The sequence below is a fragment of the Neofelis nebulosa genome, chromosome 5, assembly GCF_028018385.1.
Source record: "Neofelis nebulosa isolate mNeoNeb1 chromosome 5, mNeoNeb1.pri, whole genome shotgun sequence".
NCBI classification, from domain to species: Eukaryota; Metazoa; Chordata; class Mammalia; order Carnivora; family Felidae; genus Neofelis; species Neofelis nebulosa.
Window position 1 is genome coordinate 31,980,789 of NC_080786.1, and position 24,458 is coordinate 32,005,246.

Genomic DNA, 24,458 nt, shown 5'->3' on the forward strand with positions numbered 1-24,458 from the left:
CAAGTGTATTCATAAGCATAATCTAAAATTTTTTTGGCACTGAGCTTCCTTAGAGTAAGGTTACTTATGAAGCAGCATCACTACTGTTAAGAGCATCTGTGGTTGTTTATAATAGTGAAAAATTGGAAGGTCTGATAGGAAGATTAATAAAATTATCCTGCATATACATAGTATAATTCCATGTAAACATTACAAATCATCTTGTGGACGTATATTTCTTGACTATTATAAAGAAAAAATTGAAATGTGGAGGAAGGCTTTAAAAGATCACGTAAGGGGGAGCCTAGGTGGCTCTGTTGGCAAAGCATCCAACTCTTGATTTTGGCTCAGGTCATGATTTCACAGTTCATGAGATCGAGCCCCATGTCAGGCTCTGCACTTAACAATGCTGAGCCTTCTTAAGATTCTCTCTCTCCTCTTCCCCCATTCATACATGCATGTGGGCACTCTCTCTCTCTCAAAATAAGCAAACATTTAAAAAAGATCAAGAAGGAATAGTAAAGTGTAAGAAAGAAAATTAGGTATACATAAGGAAAACAACAGGGATCTTAGTATGTATTAGACAACAAAGCAAATGGAACACAAAAAATTCAAAGATAATAGAAAAGCTTTTTTTTTTTTTTTTAAATAAAGTTCCTGAAATCCAAAAGGTCAGAAGTCATACCATATCCAGGAAATACTGAAAATTATTGATTCCCAATATATGTCGTGAATTTGCCGGAATTCAAAGATAAATATTGGATAAAGGGTTAGCATCCAAAATCCATAAAGAATTCACCAAACTCAACATCCATAAAACAAATAATCCAGTGAAGAAATGGGCAGAAGACATCCAGATGGCTAAAAGACACATGAAAAATCATCAGGAAAATAAAAATCAAAACTGCAATGAGATACCACCAAACACCTGTCAGAATGGCTACAATCAACTTGGGGAACAACAGATGTTGGTGAGGATGTCGAGAAAGGGGGACCCTTTTGCACTGTTGGTGGGAGTGCAAACTGTTGTAGCCACTCTGGAAAACAATATGGATATTCCTCAAAAAATTAAAAATACAACTACCCTACAACCCAGCAATTGCACTACCAGGCATTTATCCAAAGGATACAAAAATGCTGATTTGAAGGGCACTGTGCACCCCAATGTTTATAGCAACACTATCAACAACAGCCAAAGTATGGAAGGAGCCCAAATATCCATCCACTGGAAAAAGGATAAAGAAGATGTGGGGTGTGTGCATGTATATACATATAAACACACACACACACACACACACACACACACACACACACACACACACATTGGAATACTACTCGGCAATGAAAATGAAATCTTGCCATTTACAACTATGTGGATGGAACTAGAGGGTATTATGCTGAGTGAAATCAGAGAAAGATATCATACGATTTCACTCATGTGGAATTTGAGGAACTCAGCAGATAAACACAGGGGAAGGGAAGGAAAAATAAGAAAAACAGAGGGAGGCAAACCATAAGAGACTCTTCTATACAGAGAACAAACTGAGGGTTGCTAGAGGAGAGGTGGGTGAGGGGATGGGTTAAATGGGTAATGGGCATTAAGGAGGATACTTTTTGGGATGAGCACTGAATGTCATATGTAAGAGATGAATCCCTGGGTTCTACTCCTCAAGCCAAGACTACACTATGTGTTAACTAACTTGATTTTAACTTTAAGAAAGAAACTTTAATTGGGTTTCTTTTCCACTTAAAAAATTCAAGTCCTCAGACAAGGGAAAAATAAAATCACCCTCGCCTCAGATACCTCCATGGTAAAAATGAATATTAGAAGATCATAAAACAACACATACAACTTTTTCAGAGAAAAAATTTCTATAATCTCAAATTTTATACTAACCCCAGATGACATTCAAGCATGAAAACACAAGTGGGTATTTTCAACATGTAAGAACTGAAGGGAATATAGCACCCATGAGCTCTTCTATTAAAAAGACAATCATAAAACCAAGAAACAAACCAAAATAAAGAGCCTGGAAATGTAGCAACCATTGGGGAAAAGAAATAAATAGCATTCAATCCATTCAAATGTAGACAGAATAGAGATCTGGAAAAAAGAAATGTAAAACTAGGATGTAGAGAGGAAGAGGAAATATATGTATAACATCCTAGAAATAACAATTTAAATGAAAATGGGAGGTAGAAAAGAGGAAGAAAGTATGTGTAAATTTCACTAGCAAAACCTCAGTAGATACCCTTTAAAGCTATAAGTCAAATTGAGGGTTTAGGAATACTAATTTAACACTTGAAAAACCAAAGCTAGACTATTCCAATTCAATCAGAAAATGTGTATACAGAAAAGAAAAACACAGACCACAAAGCCTGAAGATGACAGAACTAAGGCAATGAATGTAAATGGAATAAACTCACTTATTAAAAGAAAAGGATTCAATTTTGTATTAACAACAAAGGTTGCATTAAAAACGAATGAATGCTTTGGAGCAGCCACTCTGGAAAACCACATGGAGGTTCTTCAAAAATAGAACTACCCTACGACCTAGCAATGACTCTACTATGTATTTAGTCAAAGGATACAAAAATACAGATTCGAAGGGGCACATATACCCCAATGTGTACAGCCTCACTATCAACAATAGCCAAATTATGGAAAGAGCCCAGATGTCCATCAACTGCAACGACGTGGATAGAACTAGAGTGTGTTAGGTGAAGCAAAACCAGTCAGAGAAAGGCAGATATCCTATGATCCCACTCATATGTGGCATGTAAGAACAGAACACATGAACATAGGGGAAGGGAAGGAAATATAAGATGAAAACAAGGAGGAAAACCATAAGACTTAACTATAGAGAACTGAGAGTTCGTGGAGAGTTGGTGGGTGGGGGGAATGGATTAAATGGGTGTTGGGCATTAAGGAGGGTACTTGTTGGGATGAGCACTGGGTGTATATGTTAAGTGATGAATCACTAAATTTTGCTCCTGAAGCCAATACTACACTATATGTTAACTAACTTGAATTTAAATAAAATCTTGGAAGAAAAAAAAAATGAATAGTCAAAAAAACTATGCATCTGACAGCATCAGATTTTTGAAACAATAACTCCAAAAAGAAAATAAAAGGAGAAATTGGAGCCTATTATTGCAGCCATAATAAACTATACCCTGAAAATAGGTAAAATACCTTTGTAGGTTTTGTCCATAGACCATCTACAAAATATATATTAGGCTACAAACAAAACTTCAGTGGACCTCTAAAGAGTAACTGTAATTCAGACCAGCTTCTCATTTTAAGGAGGTAGTCTGAAAGCATACTGTAGTTTTCAGTCTCCCACACCATTTGAAAATACAGAGCACCACTTAAGAGGAGAAACTTTCAGTGGACTAAAAGACGAAAAGGAGATGGGATCTGATTGAAGAGGCATTCTGTGCAGCAGCATGCAGAAGATAATTGCTACAAATAAAGGAAGCAGCACTTAAGGATGATCCATACCTGAATTTGGCTGAAAACTCCACGCAAGGAGGAGATGAGAAGCAGCAGTGTCCAGGTAGGTCAAACCTTGTATATCTCATCCTATTCCTAAAGGAAAGACAAGAGTGTGGGATCTTGGAACAGAGAAAGCACAACCACTGAAATATCCACACCAGCAGCATGGTCCATCTAGCCCCTCATTCTCATTGAAAACACTAGCAACCTCTCATTGCCCCCTCCTAATAAGAAGCCAGTGCAAACAGAGGGAGCGGTCTGTTCCCAGCTACATAGAAAAGTGGACAAATATCAAACAGTTGGAAGTAATAAAATACTCAACAAATGGAAGAACTTTCACTCTTGGAAGGCGATTTACTACAGCAATAAGAACAAGGCCTCAAGTTGAGTATTATTTACCATTTTTAGAGTGGTAAGAGAATACTGCCCTCTTGAAACAAGACCAGTTTCTTGGAAATTGAAAGAAAAATTTTTAAATGAAAAACACAGTCATTGAGCTGAATAATAGAATGGACACAGATGAAAATTTTTTGATTTGGGATATTATGATACTACAGTAAGAAATCTTTATAGAAACCAGTAGAAATAACAGCCAGATAATTCCCAGAATTCTGTTTAAACAAATAAAAATATACCCAGGGGCCAGCAAATTTTTTCTGTCCAGGTAGTGAATATTTTAGGCTTCACAGTTCTGTTACAACTACTTACCTCTGACATATATATGGCTATAACAGTAGCCATAGAAAATATGTAAGCAAATGAATGTGGCTGTTTTCCAATGAAATTTTACTAATATGCCCTGAGATATAAACTTTATTTTTTCACATGTCATGAAATATTCTTGTGATATTTTTTTTTTCAAATTTAAAAAGGTAAAAACCATTCTTAGGTCACTGGGCTATACCAAAACAAGTGGAGAGATTTGGCCCACAGACTGTAGTTTGCCAGTCCTGTACTAGAGTGAAATTTCAAAACATAAAAGATAAAGAAGAACTGAAAATCTATCAGACAGAAAAAAAACAGATTACCTACAAAGTGAATGCAAAAAGAAATGGAGCAATATCATTCAATTACTGCAAAGAAAATAACTTTAAATCTAGAATTCCACTCCTATTTAAATATGAGGGCCCAATAAATACATTTTCAGACATCCAAAGATGCAAAAAGTTACCAACCACAGACTATCTCTGAAAGAAGTATTAAGGGATACTCTTCAGCAAAAAGGTAAACAGATCCTCAAGGAAACAGTGGGATGCAAGAAACAAGCATGAGCAACAAAATTAGTAAAATCTATTCTTAGAACTAAAAAATACTGATCACATACTATTAAGAGTAAAAAGAGGTCAGGGAAATACACTATGAATCTTTATTAGAGAGTATTAACGCTGATGAATTTATATTTCTCTAACAATGACTAGAGAGTTAAAATAATGTGTATTAAACATTTAAGGTCAACCACTAATAAAAACAAAATGGAAAACTCTCTAATCATTTTTTTAGAAAAAGACAATAGATTATTAAGCTGAGAAAAATTGGGTAAAGAAAACTCAATCTGCTAAACTCAGTCTACTAGAAGACAAGCGTGTTATCAGCATTGTTTTGGTGGCAAGTATCCTAACCATAAGCCAAAACAAAAAAAAACCCCAGAAATACTGGCTTACAGAACTGAAAAGTCCAGGGGGTAGTACTAACTTTAGAGACTCAGATTTCATCTCTTAGATAATATTCTTCTTTCATCTTTTCACACTTAGCAAGTTTTTCATATGTGGCAGCAAGATGATCACTTAATAGCTTCAAGTTCAAATAAATGACAAAATCCCTTTCCCCTAAGTTCCAACCAAAGCCTAGGATTTGTGTCCCTTTGGCTCTAATTGGCTTAGTTTAGGTCCAATCCCTGAACCAGTTCCTGAAGGAGGCCTAGAACCAAGCTTCTACAGGGATCAGGTCTATCCAAACCATGTTTTCCAAAGGGAAATCAGATAATATGGCCATAGGGGCACCTGGGTGGCTTGGTCGGTTTAGCGTCCAACTTTGGATCAGATCATGATCTCACAGCTCATGAGCTGGAGTCCCGAGTTAGGCTCTGTGCTGACAGCTCAGAGCCTGGAGCCTGCTTCAGATTTTGTCTCTCCATGGGGGCACCTGGGTGGCTCAGTTGGTTAAGCAGATTTTGTCTCTCCCTCTCTCTGCCCCTCCCCCACTCGTGCTGTATCTGTCTCTCAAAAATTAATAAAAACATTTAAAAAAATTTTTTAAAAAGAAAAGAATGGCCATAAAAAAGGAGAATACTATTCCAATAAAGGAACAATGGATGTCCACCATAGTAAGAAAGAAGAGACAAAAAGATATAGACAGTACAAAATAAATGGCCAGAATAAGTCCAAATATAGTGTCAATAACAAAATTCACACTGAATTAAAAATCAAACTGTATACTATTCTTTAGATCCATCCCTAACACAGAGTTAAAAGTCAAATGAATAGTAACAAGAATAAATCAGGTATGGTAACATTAATGAGACAAGTAGAATTCAAAGCTTTAAAAGAGACTTCCCCGTATTTCAACAGTTGGCCATGGGAATAAATTCATGAACTTTATGCAACATAAAATATATCTGATAGAAATACAAGGCAAAATTGATATCGCAGTCTTGTAAAAACCAACAAATCAAATGGAGAAGGAAGGAAGGAAGGAAGGAAGAAAGAAAGAAAAAAAATAGAAATTAGAACGTTTTCAAAGACGTACTCAACAGTATACCTGGTACCCAAGAAATACACATGGAGCCATCACAAAAGTGCCTATTTATTAAGGCATGAAGGAAATTGCAACAACTTAAAATGTAACCTTAAATTAACAACAAAAAGTTAAAATACACATACCTAGAAAGTTAAAAATAAAGTTGAAAAATACTCTAAATATATTTCAAAATAACTGTTAAAGTGGAAGTCAAAATTCAAATTCTAGTCTTTTTAGAACTATGCATTATATATTTATTAAAACATGAGATTTGGACAGGGGGAAATTTGTAACCTGTGGACTAAAATTAATTGATTAGGTTTTACTCTCAAAATGCATGAGAAAGGATGACAGTATAGACCTAAGTACATAGAAGAAGTTAAATAATTTATTCAAACGAAAATAAATCTATTAATTTATAAACACACACACACACACACACACACACACACACACAGCACACTATGTACCAAGCACTAATCTAAATATTGTAATTCATTGAGTGCTCACAAACCCTTTTTTTGTAGATGCTGATATCCCATTTACATATGTGAAAACTGAACCACACAAGGTTAAATAAGTTGTCAAATCCACCAGTATATAAAAAAATACATCATAAGTGGGGTTTATGCCAAGACTGCTACAGTGGTTCAACTTTGTAAAATCTGTCATTAACAAATTAAGGAAAACAAACACAAAATATAAACTGATTCTCTGAAGGCATATGATAAAATTTAATACATTTTCTGGTTTGGAAAAAAATCTTAAAACTAAGCAAACTGGAGATGAGTACCTTGTTAATGATAAAGATGGTTAATCCCACACCCCAGAAATAACCAGTTAAAAATACAATAGGGAAAAATCCCATTCATTAATATCAAGAAGAAAAGTGACTTGGAAAATATATATGAAGAAAATACAAAATTTTACCAAAAGGTGTAAGACAATTCACCATGTTAAAATTAATTCGTTAATTTGATATATTCCCCAAAGTATGTTGTGGAACTTGATAAGCTAATTCTAAATAGAACAATAAATATACAAGAATAGTAATGAGTTTAGGAAAGAAAGGTGTGGTGGACTACAGGGCGTGTGTGTATGATAAAGACAGTGTCTTAAATGCGTCATGAAAAGACTAGTCAGTAAAATGTTGCCCTCTGTGGTGGGTGAAAAAAAGTGCATATGAAACTAATGTCTGCGTGTTAGGTAAATAGACTTTCAGAGCTTAAAAGTAATGGGAGAAATTTATAAGGAAATACTTTCTAGATGTGACATTTAGGAAGTAACAAATTCTGTATCACAACCAAAAGACAAACAAATTGGACTGCATCATATGATCAATAATATTCTTTTATAAATCAGATTCTTCAAGGGGTGCCTGGGTGGCTCAGCCGGTTAAGGGTTCTACTTGGGCTCAGGTCAGGATCTCACAGTTTGTGGGTTCAAGTCCCATGTCGGGCTCTTTGCTGACAGCTCAGAGCCTGGAGCCTACTTTGGATTCTGTGTCTCCCTCTCTGTCTCTGCCCTTCCCCCATTCACACTCTCTCTCTCAAAAATAAATGAACATTAAAAATTATTTTAAAAATCACATTCTTCAAAATCAACAGTAAGAACATGAATATTGACCACTTCTAAAACAGTCAGAAGACAGAAATTTCACCCAGGAAAGAAACAGGAAAATTCCCACTTCACCAACAGTTAAAATACAGTAGCCAAATTATAATAATTTTAAATGTATTTAAATATTGAACAGAATCCCCAAAATATATGAAACAAAAATTGCCAGACAAGTCAGAATAGTTGGAGATTTCAACAACTTCTCTTTCAGTAACTGACAGAACTAGATAGACAGTAAGGATACAGAAGAATTGAACAACACAATGTACTTTAATCAATATATAAAGAACCCTCCACAAAACAATAGCAAAATGGGCATTTTTTTCAAGTGCACATGAAACTTCTCCAGGACATACCATATGATAAGTGAGTAAAATAAGATCCAATAAATCCAAATGGATTACAGTTACATAAATTATGTTGTCTGACCATAATAGAATTAAAGTAGAAATCAATAACAGGAATCAGGGAATCCCAAAATATTTGGAAATTAAATAACACTTTTAAGGACACATGGGTCAAAGAAGAAACCAAAGGGAATCTGAAAATTACTGTGAAATGAATGAAAATAAAAGAACATATGAAAACGTATAAGTTGCAGTTGAAGCAATGCTTAGAGGAATATGTATGCCTCGAGTCTGACATCAATAATACAAGTTTCCACCTTAAGAAACTAGAAAAAAGCAAACCAGAGCTTAAATAAGTAGAAAGAAGGAAATAATAAAAGACCAGAGTAGAAATCCATGAAATAGAAAATAGGAAAACAATATGAAAGGGTTCATGAAACCTAAAGTTGGTTCTTTGTAAAGATTTTAAGATAAATCTTTAGCTGGATTAAAGGGGGGGGGGGGGGGGAAGGCATACATTAACAAAATTAGGAATAGAGGAGGCATCACTACAGACACTACAGAACTTAAAATAATTACAAAGAAATATCATGAACAACTTCATCCCAATAAATTTCACACCTTAGGTGAAATGGAACAAAATCCTAGAAAAAGTCAAATTACCAAGACTGATTTAAGAAGAAATGGAAAATCTAAATAGACTATATATCAACTAAAGATAATGAACTAGTTATTAAAGGTCTTCACCAAAGGTCCAGGTCCAGATGGTTTCACTGTTAAATTCTGTCAAATAGTTAAGGAGAAAAAAATATCAGTGTTTCACAAATACTTTCAGAAAATAACAGTAGAGGGGAACACTTCCAAACTTGCTTTATAAAGCCAGTACTACCTGATACCAAAGCCAAAGATACTACAAGAAATGAAAATTACAAACCAATATCCCTTAAGAGCTTCAATACAAAAATTATTTTTAAAAAAATTAGCACATCAAATCCAGCAATTATACTTTAAGTGGGGTTCATCCCAGGAGCAGAAGGCTGGCTTAACACCCAAAACTCTATTGATTTAATATACCATATTAATAAATGATAAGGATGCTTGGGTGGCTCAGTCAGTTAAGCGTCCGACTTCGGCTCAGGTCATGATCTCACCATTTGTTAGTCTGAGCCTCAAGTCAGGCTCCGCGCTGACAGCTTGGAGCCTAGAGCCTGCTTCAGATTCTGTCTGCCTCTCTCTCTGCCCCTCCCCTGCTCATACTCACTCACTCACTCTCTCTCTTCTCTCAAAAATAAACATTAAAAAAAAAATTTTTAATAAATAAATGACAAAAGTAATCTCCATAGACACACAAAAAAGCATTTGACAAAATCAAACATCCACTCACAATAATTCTCACTCAAGTAAGGATAGAAGGGTAGAAGTAAGGATAGAAGTAAACATAGAAGTAAGGACAGAAAGATCCTTAACAGGATAAAAGGAATCTACAGTTAAATCATACTTACGGTAAAAAACTGAAAGCCTTCCCCCACTTAAGATCAAGAACAAAGCAGGGATGTTTCTATTCATAATTTTTTTTTTTTAACATTTATTTATTTTTGAGACAGAGAGAGACAGAGCATGAACAGGGGAGGAGCAGAGAGAGAGGGAGACACAGAATCGGAAGCAGGCTCCAGGCTCTGGGCCATCAGCCCAGAGCCTGACGCGGGGCTCGAACCCCTGGACCGTGAGATCGTGACCTGAGCTGAAGTCGGACACTCAACCGACTGAGTCACCCAGGCGCCCCTCTATTCATAATTTCTACTCAGCATTGTAACTTAGGTCCTCCTATCTTCTGCAGTAAGACAAGAAAAAGACACTGAACGTGTTCAGATTGAAAAGGAAAAAGTAAAACTATTCATAGATTATGTAACCTGACAACAGTAAATACTAATAAGTCTACCTGAAAGCTATCAGAACTAATGAATTAGCAGTTAGCAAGATCTCAGAACACAAGTTCAATATGCAAAACTTAGTCGTATTTCCATATACTAGCAGTGAATAATCCAGTAGGGAAATCCAAATAAAAAGAATAATTCTACTCACATTAACATCAAAAAGAACAAAATATTTAAAAATTAACATAACCAAAGAACTATAATACTTGCACACTGAAAACTGCAAAACAGTGCTGACCTAAATGGGATTAGAAAGTTAAGTATTGTTAAAATGTTGGTTCTCCCCAAATTTACAGATTTACCAAAATTCCCTATCAAAATCCCTGCAGGCTTTTGTTGTAGAAATTGACAAACTGATCCTAAATTTTATGTAGAAGTGTAAAGTACCTAAAATAGCCAAACTCTTTTTTAAAAGAACCAACTTGAGGCACCTGGGTGGCTCAAACATCCAACTCTTGATTTCGTCTCCAGTCACGATCTCATGATCAAGCCCTGCATTGGGCTCCATCCTGAGTGTAGGGCCTGCTTGGGATTCTCTCTCTGCCCCTCTCCTGCTCACGCTCTTTCTCTCTCTCAAAATAAATAAACATATTTTTTAAAATAAAAATAAATAATAAAAGAACAAAATTGAAGGACTTAGGCTGCCTGATTTCAAAATTTACTGTAAAGCAAACAATTGTGACACCTTAGCATATTAGCATGTATATACATAGATCAATTAAACACTCTAGAAATAGACCCTATTATGGATGGCAAATTTTTAATCAGTGGAGAAAGAATAGTCTTTCCAAAAATGATGTTGAAATAACTTGATATCCATAAAAAAAAGGAACCAAAATCCATACCTCACAGCATATGCAAAAATAACTCCACGTGGATAAAAGACCTAAATGTGAGAGCAGAAACTCTAACACTTCTAGAACAAAACAGAGGAGAAAATCATTGTGACCTTGGATCAGGCAAAGAGCAATAAAAAATTACTTTTAGATTAAGTGGACTTCCTTTAAAATTAGAAACTATTGCTCTTCCAAAGGCACCATTAAGAAAAGGAAAAAACTGGGAGAAAATATTCCCAAAACATCCTGATAAAGGAAGGATTCATATCCAAAATATATAAAAAGATTTCTTACAGCTCAGTAATAAAAAGACTAATAACCTAATTTTTAAACAGACAAAAGATTTGAATAAATACAATTAGAGATACAAACAGCAAATAGCTATATGAAAAGATGCTCCACATTGTTAGACATTAGAAAAATACAAATTAAAACCACAGTGAGATATACCACAGTGTAGATACACCAGCTAAAATCACTAGTTGGCAACAATGTGGAGAAGCTGGAACTTCATACATTGAACTGATGGGGATGTAAAATTATATATTCTCTTTAGAAAATTTTGGCAATTTCTTAACAAGTTAAACATAAACTTATCATATGAATCAGCAGTTGCACTCCTAGGAATCTACCCAAGAAAAATGTTTACCCAAAGACTTGTCCGTGAATGTTTATAGCAGCATTATTCATAGTTGCCCAAAACTGGAAATAATCCAAATATCCATCAAACTGGTAAACTGATAAAATATATCCATAAAATGGAATGCTACTTAGCAAAAAAAAAAAAAAAAAAAAAAAAAAGGAATGAACCATTGATAAACACAGTATGAATGGATCTCAAAATAAGCTAAGTGAAAGAAGCTAGACAAAAAAGTATAATCCATTTGATTCCATTTATTTAAAATTCTAGAAAATGCAAATTAATCTATCATGACAACAAACTAGTGGTTAACTTGGGGGAGAGGAGCAGTGAGTATATAGGGGCGTGAACTTTGGTTGGGAGGCAAGGGAATGGATAGTTTTGTGATCTTGAATGTTGTAATGCTTTTACAGGTATATACAGAAAGTCAAAATTTATGAATATAAGTAACCCATTGTATGTCATTTATATGTCAATAAATAGAAGAACTAATACATGCAGTAACATGGTTGAGTCTCTCAAAAATAACACGTGTGAAAGAAGCCAAACACTAAAGACTACATATTATATGGTTCCATTTATATGAAATTTCTAGAAAAGTCAAAATTAATAGAGCCAGAAAGCAGATCAGTGGTTGCCTAGTTCCAGGAATGAAAGTGGAGAGTGAATCCAACAGGCACAAAGGAGAAGAGAGGCAGATGGAAGAATGAAAGTGTTATAAAATTAGATTGTGGTATTGTTTGCTCAATTGTAGAAATTTACTAAAACACACTGAACATTTAAGATCAGTGAATTACATATGCCATGTACGTTATATTTCAGTAAAATATTTAAAAAGCACAACTCAAGTTTTTGGCTTATTGGCAACAATTTTTTAAAAGATAATTTGTTAAAGGATAATATTAATTCAGTAAATGATTGCTGTCCTACTATATACTAAGCATTATCGGATATTGGAGAACAGACAGGATTCCTGCCTAAGCAGGGAAAACAAACAGATGCAATTAAAGTATTTTAACTGCTTCTCATAGAAGTATTTTTTCCAGTTGTGGTTCTCAGAGTGCTTCTCACAGAAGAAGCACACCTACAGTAACACCTCACTCTAGGCTCACGGTGCAGTAAGATAAGCACTTTCAGATATTGTTGGTAGAAAAATTGGCCCAACCTCCCTGGAAAGTAATTTGACAATATGTAGCAACAGCCTAAATTTATACCCTTTCACTCAGGATTCCAGTTTGGGGTATCTATTGTAAATAATCAGAAATTTGGATAGAATTGTTCTATCCAAACAACTGGCATTGGCCATTGGTCATTCTAAAATTTAAAAATCAAACTAACACAAATGTACAATAGAGTAATTCAATAAATCATGTTGTGTATGTGTCATATTATGCAAACATTTAAATTTGTGCTTACACAAAAACTAACATGGGGGGTTAGAAAATTATAATTTCATTATTACAAATCTGTACATCTATATATACAATCTAAAAGATAAGGCTACAAAATATTAACTCTGGGCTGTGGGATTGCAAGTATTTTTTTTATACTGGTCTATAATTTATAAGTTCTTTTAACAAACATACATTACTTGAATAAATAGGAAAAAGAAGTGTTATCTGTTTACATAGGTAATATGTTTAAATATGTGATACATAGGTGATATGTATACACAGCAGAAGAGGTAGAAAATACAGATAAACAAAAAAACTTCATCTAAAATCCACCATCCAGGGATGCCTGGGTGGCTCAGTTGGTTGCGGGTCCGACTTTGGCATAAGTCATGACCTCACAGTTCTTGAGTTTGAGCCCATTGGGCTTGCTGTTCTCAGCACCAAGCCCACTTCAGATCTTCTGTCCCCCTTTCTCTTGGTCTCTCCCCTGCTCATGCTCTCTCTCAAAAATAAGTAAGAAGTTTAAAAAAAAATTTTTTTAGTGATAAAATTAAACCCACCATCCAGAGATAGCATAGCCTGTCCTCCCTTCTAGACATTTGAATGCAGACAGATAATTTGTTTTACAAAAAATGTAATTTATACTACATACTGTTTTGTAACCTGCCACAAAAGGAGAAAATAGAGATAGCAGGCATGACTACTTAGAAGTTTGTTAGTCTAAAAAGAGAAACTGATGGCAGCTAGAGAGTAAATAACTGGCTCAAGCAGAAGTTTTTTCCAGTTGTGGTGCTCAGAGAAGTGTGTCTGGAGGCAAGAGAGGGGAGGCAAAGGGATGCAGACAGAAGTACAGGTGAGGGGTCACAAGAGGAGATGCAGGGACCAGGTGTAATGAAATTCGACCAGTGTATATGAGAGGCTTCTGCTGGACACTCCTCATGTTGTAGCAGATAAGATAAGGCCTCCATACAGCACACGTGGGTGATGAGGTCCTGCGGGCAGAGAAGGCTTACAATAGCCATACCCTGTAGAGTGAGAACTGGAATGTCAGAGGAATAGACGGGTTTACAGTTGTTAATAGCTGACTGATGTGGTTTTCAAAAGTAAGGCCAGACTCAGAATCCCAAGGTTACACCACCTTGAGATGAAGCCCTCAAGAGGAATTACAAATACATCAGGGTGAGTCTGTAAACAAAAATTACCAGACTCAAATATTAGAAATGGAGGAAGAATGGCAGTACTATGGAAAGAGCACAGGCTTAGGAAGGAGCCAGATAGATCTGGTTCTACCTACCACTCACCAGCTGGACAGGTTATCTGACTCCTGAGGCTCAGTTTCCAAAGACACCAGCAACTACCTTACAAAGTGGTTGTGAGAATCTAAGATAATATATCTAAACACCTGGCACATAGTAGATACCTGATAAATAGTAGCTATTACTACTGTTACTACTCCCTGTATGGGAAGAGAGGAGATATAACATCATGGTTAAGGGCATGGAATTTGGAGTTAGACAAACCTAATAATTTCAAACCCTTGCTCTAGCACTTACTAGCTGTGTAATCCCAGGCATCCAAGCTTCAGCAGCATCTATACAATGAGGATACCACCTGCCACACTGAGCTGTTTAAATTGAAGGATTAAATAAATAATGTGTAAATATCTTTATACTTTGCACTTAGGGATAGTACCTATGTAATCAATAATAAACAATGGATATTATTACTACCACCTCTGTGATCTTGGCCACATTACATAACCTCTCTGAACTAAAATTTAATCAGCTATAACATCACCATTCCACTACCCACCTTATTCCCGTCATTCCCAGGGCACACAGTTGGCACACAGTAAATATCTGTTACATAAACAATGGGACTGTACTGAGGATTGGAGATAATGCATATAATGTATCCAACAATGGCATATAAATGCTGGAAAAAATGGAGTTGTTTCCCACTAGAACCTGGGCTCCTCCAGGGCAAAGAACATTGTTTCATTCATCTGTTAATAACAGCACCTAGCAAAATGTTAGGGACGTAGGAGATCCTTAGCAAATGTTTACTGAGTGACACAGAAGGCAACAATCATCCAGCAGCCACCCTCACCTCACTATAAGGATAACTGCAGGAGTCCAGACATTTTGACCCTCTAAGTACAACCTGAAATTCTCCATCTACTTTACCATCTAACAAACACCATAAGTAGCCTTTGTGCCAGGAACCTGTACCACCTGATTCAAGGCTGGTACTTAGGTGATGCTTTCAAGAATAACCTAGTAATGACTCCAGATTTCAATGAGGTGAAAGACTGCAAACACAGAAGCTGCAAAAATTGTGAATTATCACTTCTAACACACAACGTGATCACAGCATACAACACCATTTGTATAAATCCAAGGTACTGAATGGTCATAATAGAGGAAACCAGATAGGGTACCAGTTATATAAACCAGTTCAACTGTATGTGCCACCTATATGAAGATAGTAGGTTAGGATGCCAAATTTCTTTATAATTAACACTTTTATGATTTCTGCAATAAAGAAATTGCAGAAAAAACTTCAGCAATAAAACAATTATGTAAAACAGGCAAAAGGGTCCTCCATGTTGTTATTTAGGAAACTGAGACCTGTTTTGTGTTTTTATTGATTAGTAGAGAAATATAAGCTTGCTGCACAAAAACTGTAAAATATGAAGAGATTTAAATCACCCTTGGTTCAGTCATCCAGAGATAACCATTATTTACACTTTAGTATACTTCTTTTTGATGCTTAATTCTACTAGGGTGTTCAAAAATATGACTTTTAATGATTCAGAAGTGTTCTCAAGCAGTAACTCACATCCATTTCCCTATTATTGGACATTTAGAGAATTCAGAACTGTGCACTACTGAATATTTTTAAAGGTAGCTTTTCCCCTTATATTAAATATAAATATATGAATTATTCCTTTAAAGAGTTGTTACTTCCACCAGCTTTGGAAAAGAAGGTGCTGTAGGCAAAAAAGGCCAGTCCCAAACCCACCAGATCATCTTCCAGGACTGCAGCTAATAAGAGTCAAGTGTGGAGTAAGGAGTTGTGTGGAGCCTGACTGTCAGCAAAGTGGGAAAATTTAAGAGGAGCAGGCATAATGGGGCAGGAGGGGGAAGGGGAGGTGACATGTATGTATATTGGGGCATGAGAAGAGAAAAAGGAATTAATATTCTAAAGCATGAGTTACAGCCTTAAAAGAATAGTTCTAAGTTATGTTTTATAGTGCTCATTAAACAGCACCTTTATATAGACCTGAATTTAATAATATAGTTTTAATTTTTTTCTGCATTGAACAAATCAAAGCCCAATTTTATTTCAGTAGATACTCACTGGCACTTACTCAATGCCAGGCACTGTGGTTAGTAATAAAAATGAATGAACCCTATTCCTCCCTTCAAGTTCATAATTAGAATATATTTAAACCCAAGTTTTTATGCTATCTACACACGAACTAAGTAAGAATAAACAACAGATGGCTTACGACCCTAGGGAACTGCAAGAGACCAAAAAGGAAGTGAGATCAACTTCTGAGGCAAGAAGAGTGGGTAGTAGTACATATTAAGAAACTTTAGCAAGAGTTGGAACAAAATTTCTACTTACTGAATGGGTCAATAAGGAAATTCATTGATCCAAATGTCCAACTTCCCAAGTATTTCAGTTAATCCATTTTACGTAAGTGCTTTAGGATTTAAAGGTGTAAAGGTAAGATTGATCCACTCCTATTTCTAAAGCATTAGAGACTCCAAATTAAAGAACTACTTAACATTTTATTCTATGCTTATAGCCAACATGTGTCTTAAATTTCCTCAAACCCTGAATCAGATATTCTTGCCCTTTACCCCTGAAAATAGAATCCCAAAAATAGAATCAGACCACAATTCCCACATAAACCCTGAAACCGCACAAATCCTTTTTCTGACCATATATGTGCCAATCATTATTTCTACTAATTCCAGGAATCAGCAGAACCAGCCTTAATACTTTTGTCCAGAAATTGCTCATCTGAGAGGGAAAAACTTAGGGGAACAGGTTTTTAAAGACAACATATTGCTAGGAAAAATATATGACCATTATTTTTCCTTATATTAACAACACTGTTAATACTAGGTTAAATTTCTTCTCAGTTTGATACGTAGGCTTTCTAATTAACTATTTGTGAACCCAAGGAGTTCTGCTTCAATCCTCTGACCCTGCTACTCATTCAAAAATAGCCAGTTAACAGAGAATATTTCATAAAATCTTCATTTGTGCCCAGAGGAATCCCAGTTACCTACAAGTAAACCTGGAAGTGGTCATTTATTTTTTTTTTAATTTTTTTTTTTTTTCAACGTTTTTTATTTTATTTTTGGGACAGAGAGAGACAGAGCATGAACGGGGGAGGGGCAGAGAGAGAGGGAGACACAGAATCGGAAACAGGCTCCAGGCTCCGAGCCATCAGCCCAGAGCCTGACGCGGGGCTCGAACTCACGGACCGCGAGATCGTGACCTGGCTGAAGTCGGACGCTTAACCGACTGCGCCACCCAGGCGCCCCGGAAGTGGTCATTTAGAAGGAATCAGCTCTCTCTCTCTCAGGAATTTTTCTAGAGAACAGGATAAAGTTTAGACTCTCACAGTTCTAACTTAAGTGACTTCGAGATGACTTTTGCACTCTCACCATTTTACTGACTTCAGCCTTCCCTGACAACTCAATGTATCATTTCACAAGAGCCTTACTTAGGACATCATTTTTTATTAATCATTTTGAGCATCTAGTGCCAGGCACTATTCTATAGCCCAAGGAAATTAGTGAGTTGGCAAATGGATATTTTATAATCAAGTGGAGAAGACAGACATTTAATTATGTAATTGTGAAGGAAACAGTGAGCCAATAATGGAAAGAGACTTACAATTTAGGGTGCTGAGAAAAATTCCTGAGATGATGAGAACCTACAGGTGAAGAAGGAAATCGCTCTGAAAAAAGCAGGGAGCAAAAATGTTCTAGGGAGAGGGAAAAATATATTCAATGGCTCTGAGTCAGGAAACAGTGTGTTGAGGACATTTTAAAAGGCCAATATGACTGGAATATAATGACCAATAGGGAAATACAGCTGGAAAGATACACAGGAGCCAGATCATGCAGGGCCTCGGGAAGCTATTGAAAAAGAATTAAGAAAGTAATATAATCCCATTTCCAGTTTTTGAAGATAGTAATCTTCAAATTGCTAGTGGTACAAGAATAGAAGCAGGGAGACCAATAAGGAAGCCATTGCAAACATCTAAATAAGAGATGGTCATGGGGATTAAAGAGGGTGCTTGTGATGAGCACCCGGCATTGTATGAAGTATTTAATCACTGTATTGAACACCTGAAACTAATACTACACTCTACGTTTACTGGAATTTAAACAAAAATTTAACAAAAGAGATGGTGGTTACTCAGGCACTGGGAACCAAGAACCTTTTAAATGACCTTTCAGATTAAAAGATGAGAACAAGTTAACCAAAAGGTAAGGTCACTGCAGGCCACAGAAGAACATGTACAAGGGCATTAGGTCCCAAGACCAGAACCCATTTTGACAAGCTAAAAAGCCTGGTATGCCAATAGCAAAGGGTATGTGACAAGAGTGAAGGCAGAAGACCAGTTGTTAGAAAACTATTGCAATCCAAGCAATGAAATACAGTGCCCTGAACTAAATCAGTGGCAGTGGGGAGAGAGGGGCAGGACTGTGTCCAGGTATTATTCTAAGTGGTATAAGAAACTGGCTGGATTTGAAAAGGGGAAGGCAAAGGAGGGAAGAGAAACTTGGGAATCACTGGATTTCTGGCTTTAAAGGGGTAGATTATGGTGGAGCCAGGGTGTGGGAAGGAGGAGTTCAGCTTTGTATATACAGCCATAATGGAAGGGCCATAAGAGTAGGTAGTTGGATACATGGCAGTCTCCAACTTAGAGGCTGAGGCTGGATTTGTACATTTAGAAACTGCAGGTAAACAAGTGGTGGATAAAGCCATAAGAATGACCGTCCAGAGAAGTACAAAATAAGAAGAGCTTAGTCCAGAATTCGGGGATGCATTAACACTGAAGGGGCAAGAGTTAGAGCAGTGTTTCTCAGTGCCACTGATGTTCTAAGCTGAATAATTCACTTGTGAGGTGTCGTCTGGCACATTATAGGATGTTTAGCAGCATCTCTGAACTCTACCAACTAGATGTCAGTAGAGAATCCACCCGGTTGTGACCATCAAACATGCATCCAGACATGGCCGAATGTCCCAGGGTTGGGGGAATCGCCTCCATTTGAGAAACACTGAGGTAGAGTACGAGAAGTCTCCAGGACACTGATAAAAAAAATTCTAGGGGTGCCTGGGTGGCTCAGTCCATTAAAGCATCTGATTTTGACTCAAGTCATGATCTCACAGTTCGTGAGTTCGAGCCCCTCATCGGGCTCTGTGCTGACAGTTCAGATCCTGGAGCCTGCTTTGGATTCTGTCTCTCTCTGCCCCTTCCCTGCTCATGTTCGCTCTAAAATAAACATCACAAAAAAAAAAAAAAAAAAAAAAAAGACAAAGATTCTAAATGAGCTCCCTCAATCCAGAAGATTCCTCCAAAGCCTCCATGCATAGTACTGCTCTTGGTGCCTTGAAAGTACAAAAGAAATGCAGGTGTCTTTCCTCTGTATGCAACCCACAGGGCATTAGGATATCTTTATGTACTACGTTGGATCAAATCCATTGCTAGAAATCCCATTTCTGGTATGAGGCTACAATGGGAAAAAATACTTCTGTAAAAATTTGTATTCACAAATAACATACACAATGTGACCCTGACCCCTTAATAGGATTAGGTGTCACCATCCTGCTCCAGTAGTAAGCCCGAACACTTCTCTATCATGAAAATAGTAGGTCCTCTCACCCAATCTCCACTTGACCCTTATGAGGGGGTAGGAACTGCTATTACCTCATTAGTTGAGGAAACTGATGCAGAGGTGTTAACATACCCAAAATAACATTAAGTGATCAAACTGAGATTGGAACCTGACTTTTCCAAAGCCCATGCTCTAAGGCTGTAAACCACTTAACCATTATTCCAGATGGCCTCCATTATAGTACAAGCTCGGTAGGAAGGGGCTAGATATTTATTGAATGAGTCTCAGTTCAGATCTCTTGAACTTACTCCCAGATCTGCACTAAGAAAATGTCTTTCACTCTTGACAGGAAATAAGCACAACATCTGACACTGCATTGCTAGAATTAGCTTTTGAGAATTTTGGTCCAGTAATGGAGGCTCAACCATCAACCCTTAAAGCAAAGTTACCCTCCCTTCTGCCTCCTTATCCAACAGATGCCAGTTACACTGAGGCCTCAAGGAGATGGGGAGAAGAGTGGAAACAAAGTATAGAATGGGATATTTCTGCAAAATGATGTTGTAAATAATAGTTGATAGGATCATGAATTGGTACTCAAGAAGTTTTCTAAACATCAGCTAGGCTTTTTGTTTGTTGGTTTAATATTCTCTACCCTCTATTCAAAAATGTTTTAGAGTTGAATAGGTACCACCTCTACTATTGGGTATACCTGTCTCACTATAGGTTACATTAGCCAGCCTTGGTACCTTTTTGATGAAAGAACTATTATGTTCAGGAATTTCTGCACAGATACTGTGTAAAAAGTCCTTGCAAATGGTAAGGTTTTAATAAGCTGGTGATGCCAAATACTGTAACAAACATTGGTAATAACGATCATGTAGATTTCTCTGGGCCTAGATGTAGCCTCAGCATATTATTTATCAATACTTCAAGCAGCCATCATTCCCACTAGATATAATATTGTCATCCCTGCTTAAGGCCACCCTCAAGAATAGCCTGGAAAATAATGGAACTCAGGGGATTCCAAGAACTTCTAAGGGGAGTAGGCAGAGGGAATATGCTGGGGAGTTCTGTAAAGAACGGAAGGAAATCCATGAATAGGCTTTAACCTACTCTATGTACACACTTGCACATCTAAATGTACTTCTTGGAAACCAAAGAAGCTATAAAGCAATTTGAGCTGAACGTTCCCCACTCTGCATGAAAGCCACTTCAATGAAGGCAGTCTATAATATAAAGTTGTACTTTATCGACCTCACACCCTCCCTAACCTAGTCACCTCCATAATGCTCTCATTCATACCAACGCTCCTAGGGAAAGCTAGATACAGCACTGAAATTTTCAACAAATCCTAACATGAACTTGGGCTTTAAGGAACACAGAAAGTATGTTTTCTATTCTAGATGAAAGCATGGTCTCCTCCAGCATGGTTCAGTTGTTCACAACTGTCATTTAGCAACTGAGGGTACTTTTGCAAGCTGGTAGTTTCCAGTCTCTAGTTTGCCATATTGACTTCTACCCAAACAATGAAGTTTTTTTTTGTTTTTTTTCAATCGGTAACTCACTTTTGTTTGTTCTTTCAGCTCCTTTGAAGATTATGAAACGGAAGAACCTGTCTCTCCCTCTGAAATTGGAAACAAAGGCAATAAAAGTCAAATAGTAACCTCAAGCCTTTCAGAGAAATGTGGAAAGCTTCAGTCAGTGGATGAAGAATAGCTGCCAAGATCTACATGAAAGAGATATGTATTTTAAATCTTTTTCTTGTGGAGATGCTCCAGTTTGCATACTGCTTTTTAAAGGCTTTGATTTCTGCAAGTGTGTATCTGCACTAGGAACTTTAAGACATTAAGCAATAGATCTGGATACACATGCTCAATTTGGGGGACTCCTCCAGTTTGCCTCGAACCCCTTACAAACCTTTTTCTCCAAACAAATACAGTGATATACATCACCTTCCAAAGTCTGTGAATCCGCACTCTTCACCCCTGAATGTACCAGCGATCTCTTGGGGACAGTGCCAAGTACAATTCTCTGCACAAAAGCAGGAGTTGCCTCTGTTGTCCAGCATCCCTGAGGTCCCTCAGGGCTCCTATGGAGCCCAGAAGAAGCCTTCCCTTGCAGAAAACTTGAGTCAGAAAAACTCTGGAACTTGAGAAAGCAGTTAAAAGGCCTCCAGAAGTGACTGACCCCTGGTAATAAAAGCACTGCCAGAACATCTCAGACTTTTTAATATGTGTACTGGAGTTCAAAGATCTTGAACTTATTACTTGGTTTAACATAATTTCACAATGACCTGCCAAACTGCTAGTCACTTTACATCCTCAGGTATTGTAACCACTGGGCCTTCCAACCTTGCTGGCAAGCTGTGCATAATCTCTCCCCATCCTGACTGTGGATCTTATATAAAATAGGATGAAAAACACTTCTAAGTACAGGATTTGACTCATACTTGAAAAAATTTCCTTTTATCTAACATTTGTGGAGAATTACTGAATGACTTATTAATCTTCAAATTAGTTGATGCCCCCCACCTACACTTCCTATCAAAAGGCCTACTTGAAGACTTAGTGATATATGAAAATTTTTACTAGATGTATTCATCACTGAATATTACACTAAGCCAACAGTAAAGGCCTCAATCTAAACATTATCCATTCATGTTGAAAACAAACTATTTCAAATATTCCATCACCTCAATATTTAGCACAAAAATGGAAGAAAACCATAATGCCACCCATAAAGGAAACCAGTTTCATCTTTACTATATAGTAGATGTGTTCATTACAGAATTCTACCTTTTTTTAGCAAGCCACAATGCAGCCAAATCCTGCAATATCCTTAAAAACTGAAAATAAATTATTTAAAAGGATGGAAATTTCTAATAGCATAAGTGAAAGAAACCCCCAAGAAACTTTTTAACAACTATCTCTGTCAAAGTCATCACCTTTTCCCTGGGTTTTCTGCTTTAACCACAGTCCTGAATGTCAGAATAGCTTCCCTTGCCACCCTGCTTTGGTTCCCCCTTACTGGTATGAAAGTCAAACAATGAAATAAACTTTGGGCTATGGTAGGCAAAAAGTAGAGATAAGGGCAATTTAGGAAATGCACCATCAACCGAAAGTTATTTTACTGATACAGTTTGCTGTTATTTTACCTTTTATGATCAGAACTAATCTTCCATTTAACTGTTACAGAAAGCATAAATATTAAAATTTGGTATCTAACAGTTCACAAAGAACTAAAAGCTTAAAAATGACTAAATTTTTAGGAAAAATTATATGCAGTAACTTAAATAGACTAGTAAATTAGGATTAAAAGTTTATGTATTTGTGATACATGAACTTTACCATCTATCTCATCCACCCTTTTACCAGGGAGAGAAAGCAATTTTATTTCACATAAAATATTAAAAATAGTTTTTAATTAGCCAAGATAGGATTTAAAGGTTTTATTATCCATAATGGTCTAAAATATTTCTAAGCCTCAACAAAAAGTAAAAAAATTCAATATACATTTGATTTTTTTAATACTATTTGGCTTTTTACCTCTGTACCTTCTGTCTCCTTACTGAAATCCTCTCGCTTTTACTTTGGTCTGTACTTTGTTTCAAAAGTCTGTAATTATAAAAAGTAACAGCTAACAGTATCATTCCATTTAAGATAAAGCTATTTTAACTTAGGTTACCCAAAGTATCGTATTTTCAGACAGAAGCGTTTTACTGTACTCCTAAGAGTTGAATGTAAGAAATGTGAATTCTGAGAACTAGGACAGTATATATATGACTTTCTGGTAAAGATTTCACTAAATATAATCATTACTGCCCAACTGGAAATTTCAAGTTTTTACAATATCTCTGACTCCTTGATAAAAACTGAAGGTTATCATGGTCTTAATGCTAGTCAATGAAAAATGAATTTCATAACATTAATTGCCGAGGTAATCAAACTAATGAAATTCCGTGTATTTTCTCTGCATCTTATCTATGTCACCGTGTCAAAGTATTTATAAAATTCTAGAATCTAATGAGGTAAGGCATTTGCTCAGTTTTTGGAAATGTTAAAGTGTGTTTGGGTGGAGAAACCTGCATGACTTGTTTTTGTTTTTCCCTTTTTGCAAAACTAAATAAAGACATTGTCAAATATGAACCATGTTCACGAAGATAATCACTACACACTTTTGGTTTTATTCACCCTTGCAACTCATTTTTATGTTTGAGAGAGTAACACTGTAAATTTGAGTTTCAAAGAATAACTCTGAACCCCTGGGGAAAACTATAAAGAAAGATTTAGAAGGATAACACCTCATAACTGAGAAGGGATTTCCTCTGGAGAGGAATAAGGAAGAGGACTAGATATTGGGAATAAGAGGTTTACAAGGATCAAAAACTTTAGCCTTGTATATAATGTATTCTTTTTAAAAAACTGTAACTAAAATTTTTTTAGAAAGGAGGGAGAAAAGTTAAAATATCCAAGTATTAGATTCCAACACTATACTTTGAACTCAGTATTCTCTAAAGCATTTTTGTATTTGTCACCTATGATACGGGAAAGAAAATTTTATTTTTCATCTGTTATAAGACTTTTCTTCAAGGTCACCACAGAGTT

General features: G+C 36.3%; 1 protein-coding gene across 3 annotated transcripts in view; it reads left to right on the forward strand.

The window, feature by feature from the left end:
- PPP2R3A (protein phosphatase 2 regulatory subunit B''alpha) overlaps positions 1 to 24,023 on the forward strand; it is a 167,547-nt gene extending 143,524 nt beyond the window's left edge. For all 3 annotated transcript variants that reach the window (XM_058732368.1, XM_058732369.1, XM_058732370.1), the window contains one exon: positions 21,438 to 24,023. In XM_058732368.1, coding sequence (XP_058588351.1) covers positions 21,438 to 21,570 — 133 coding nt within the window. In that variant the 3' untranslated portion in view covers positions 21,571 to 24,023. The remainder of the gene's footprint in view (positions 1 to 21,437) is intronic.
- Positions 24,024 to 24,458: the final 435 nt, after the last annotated feature.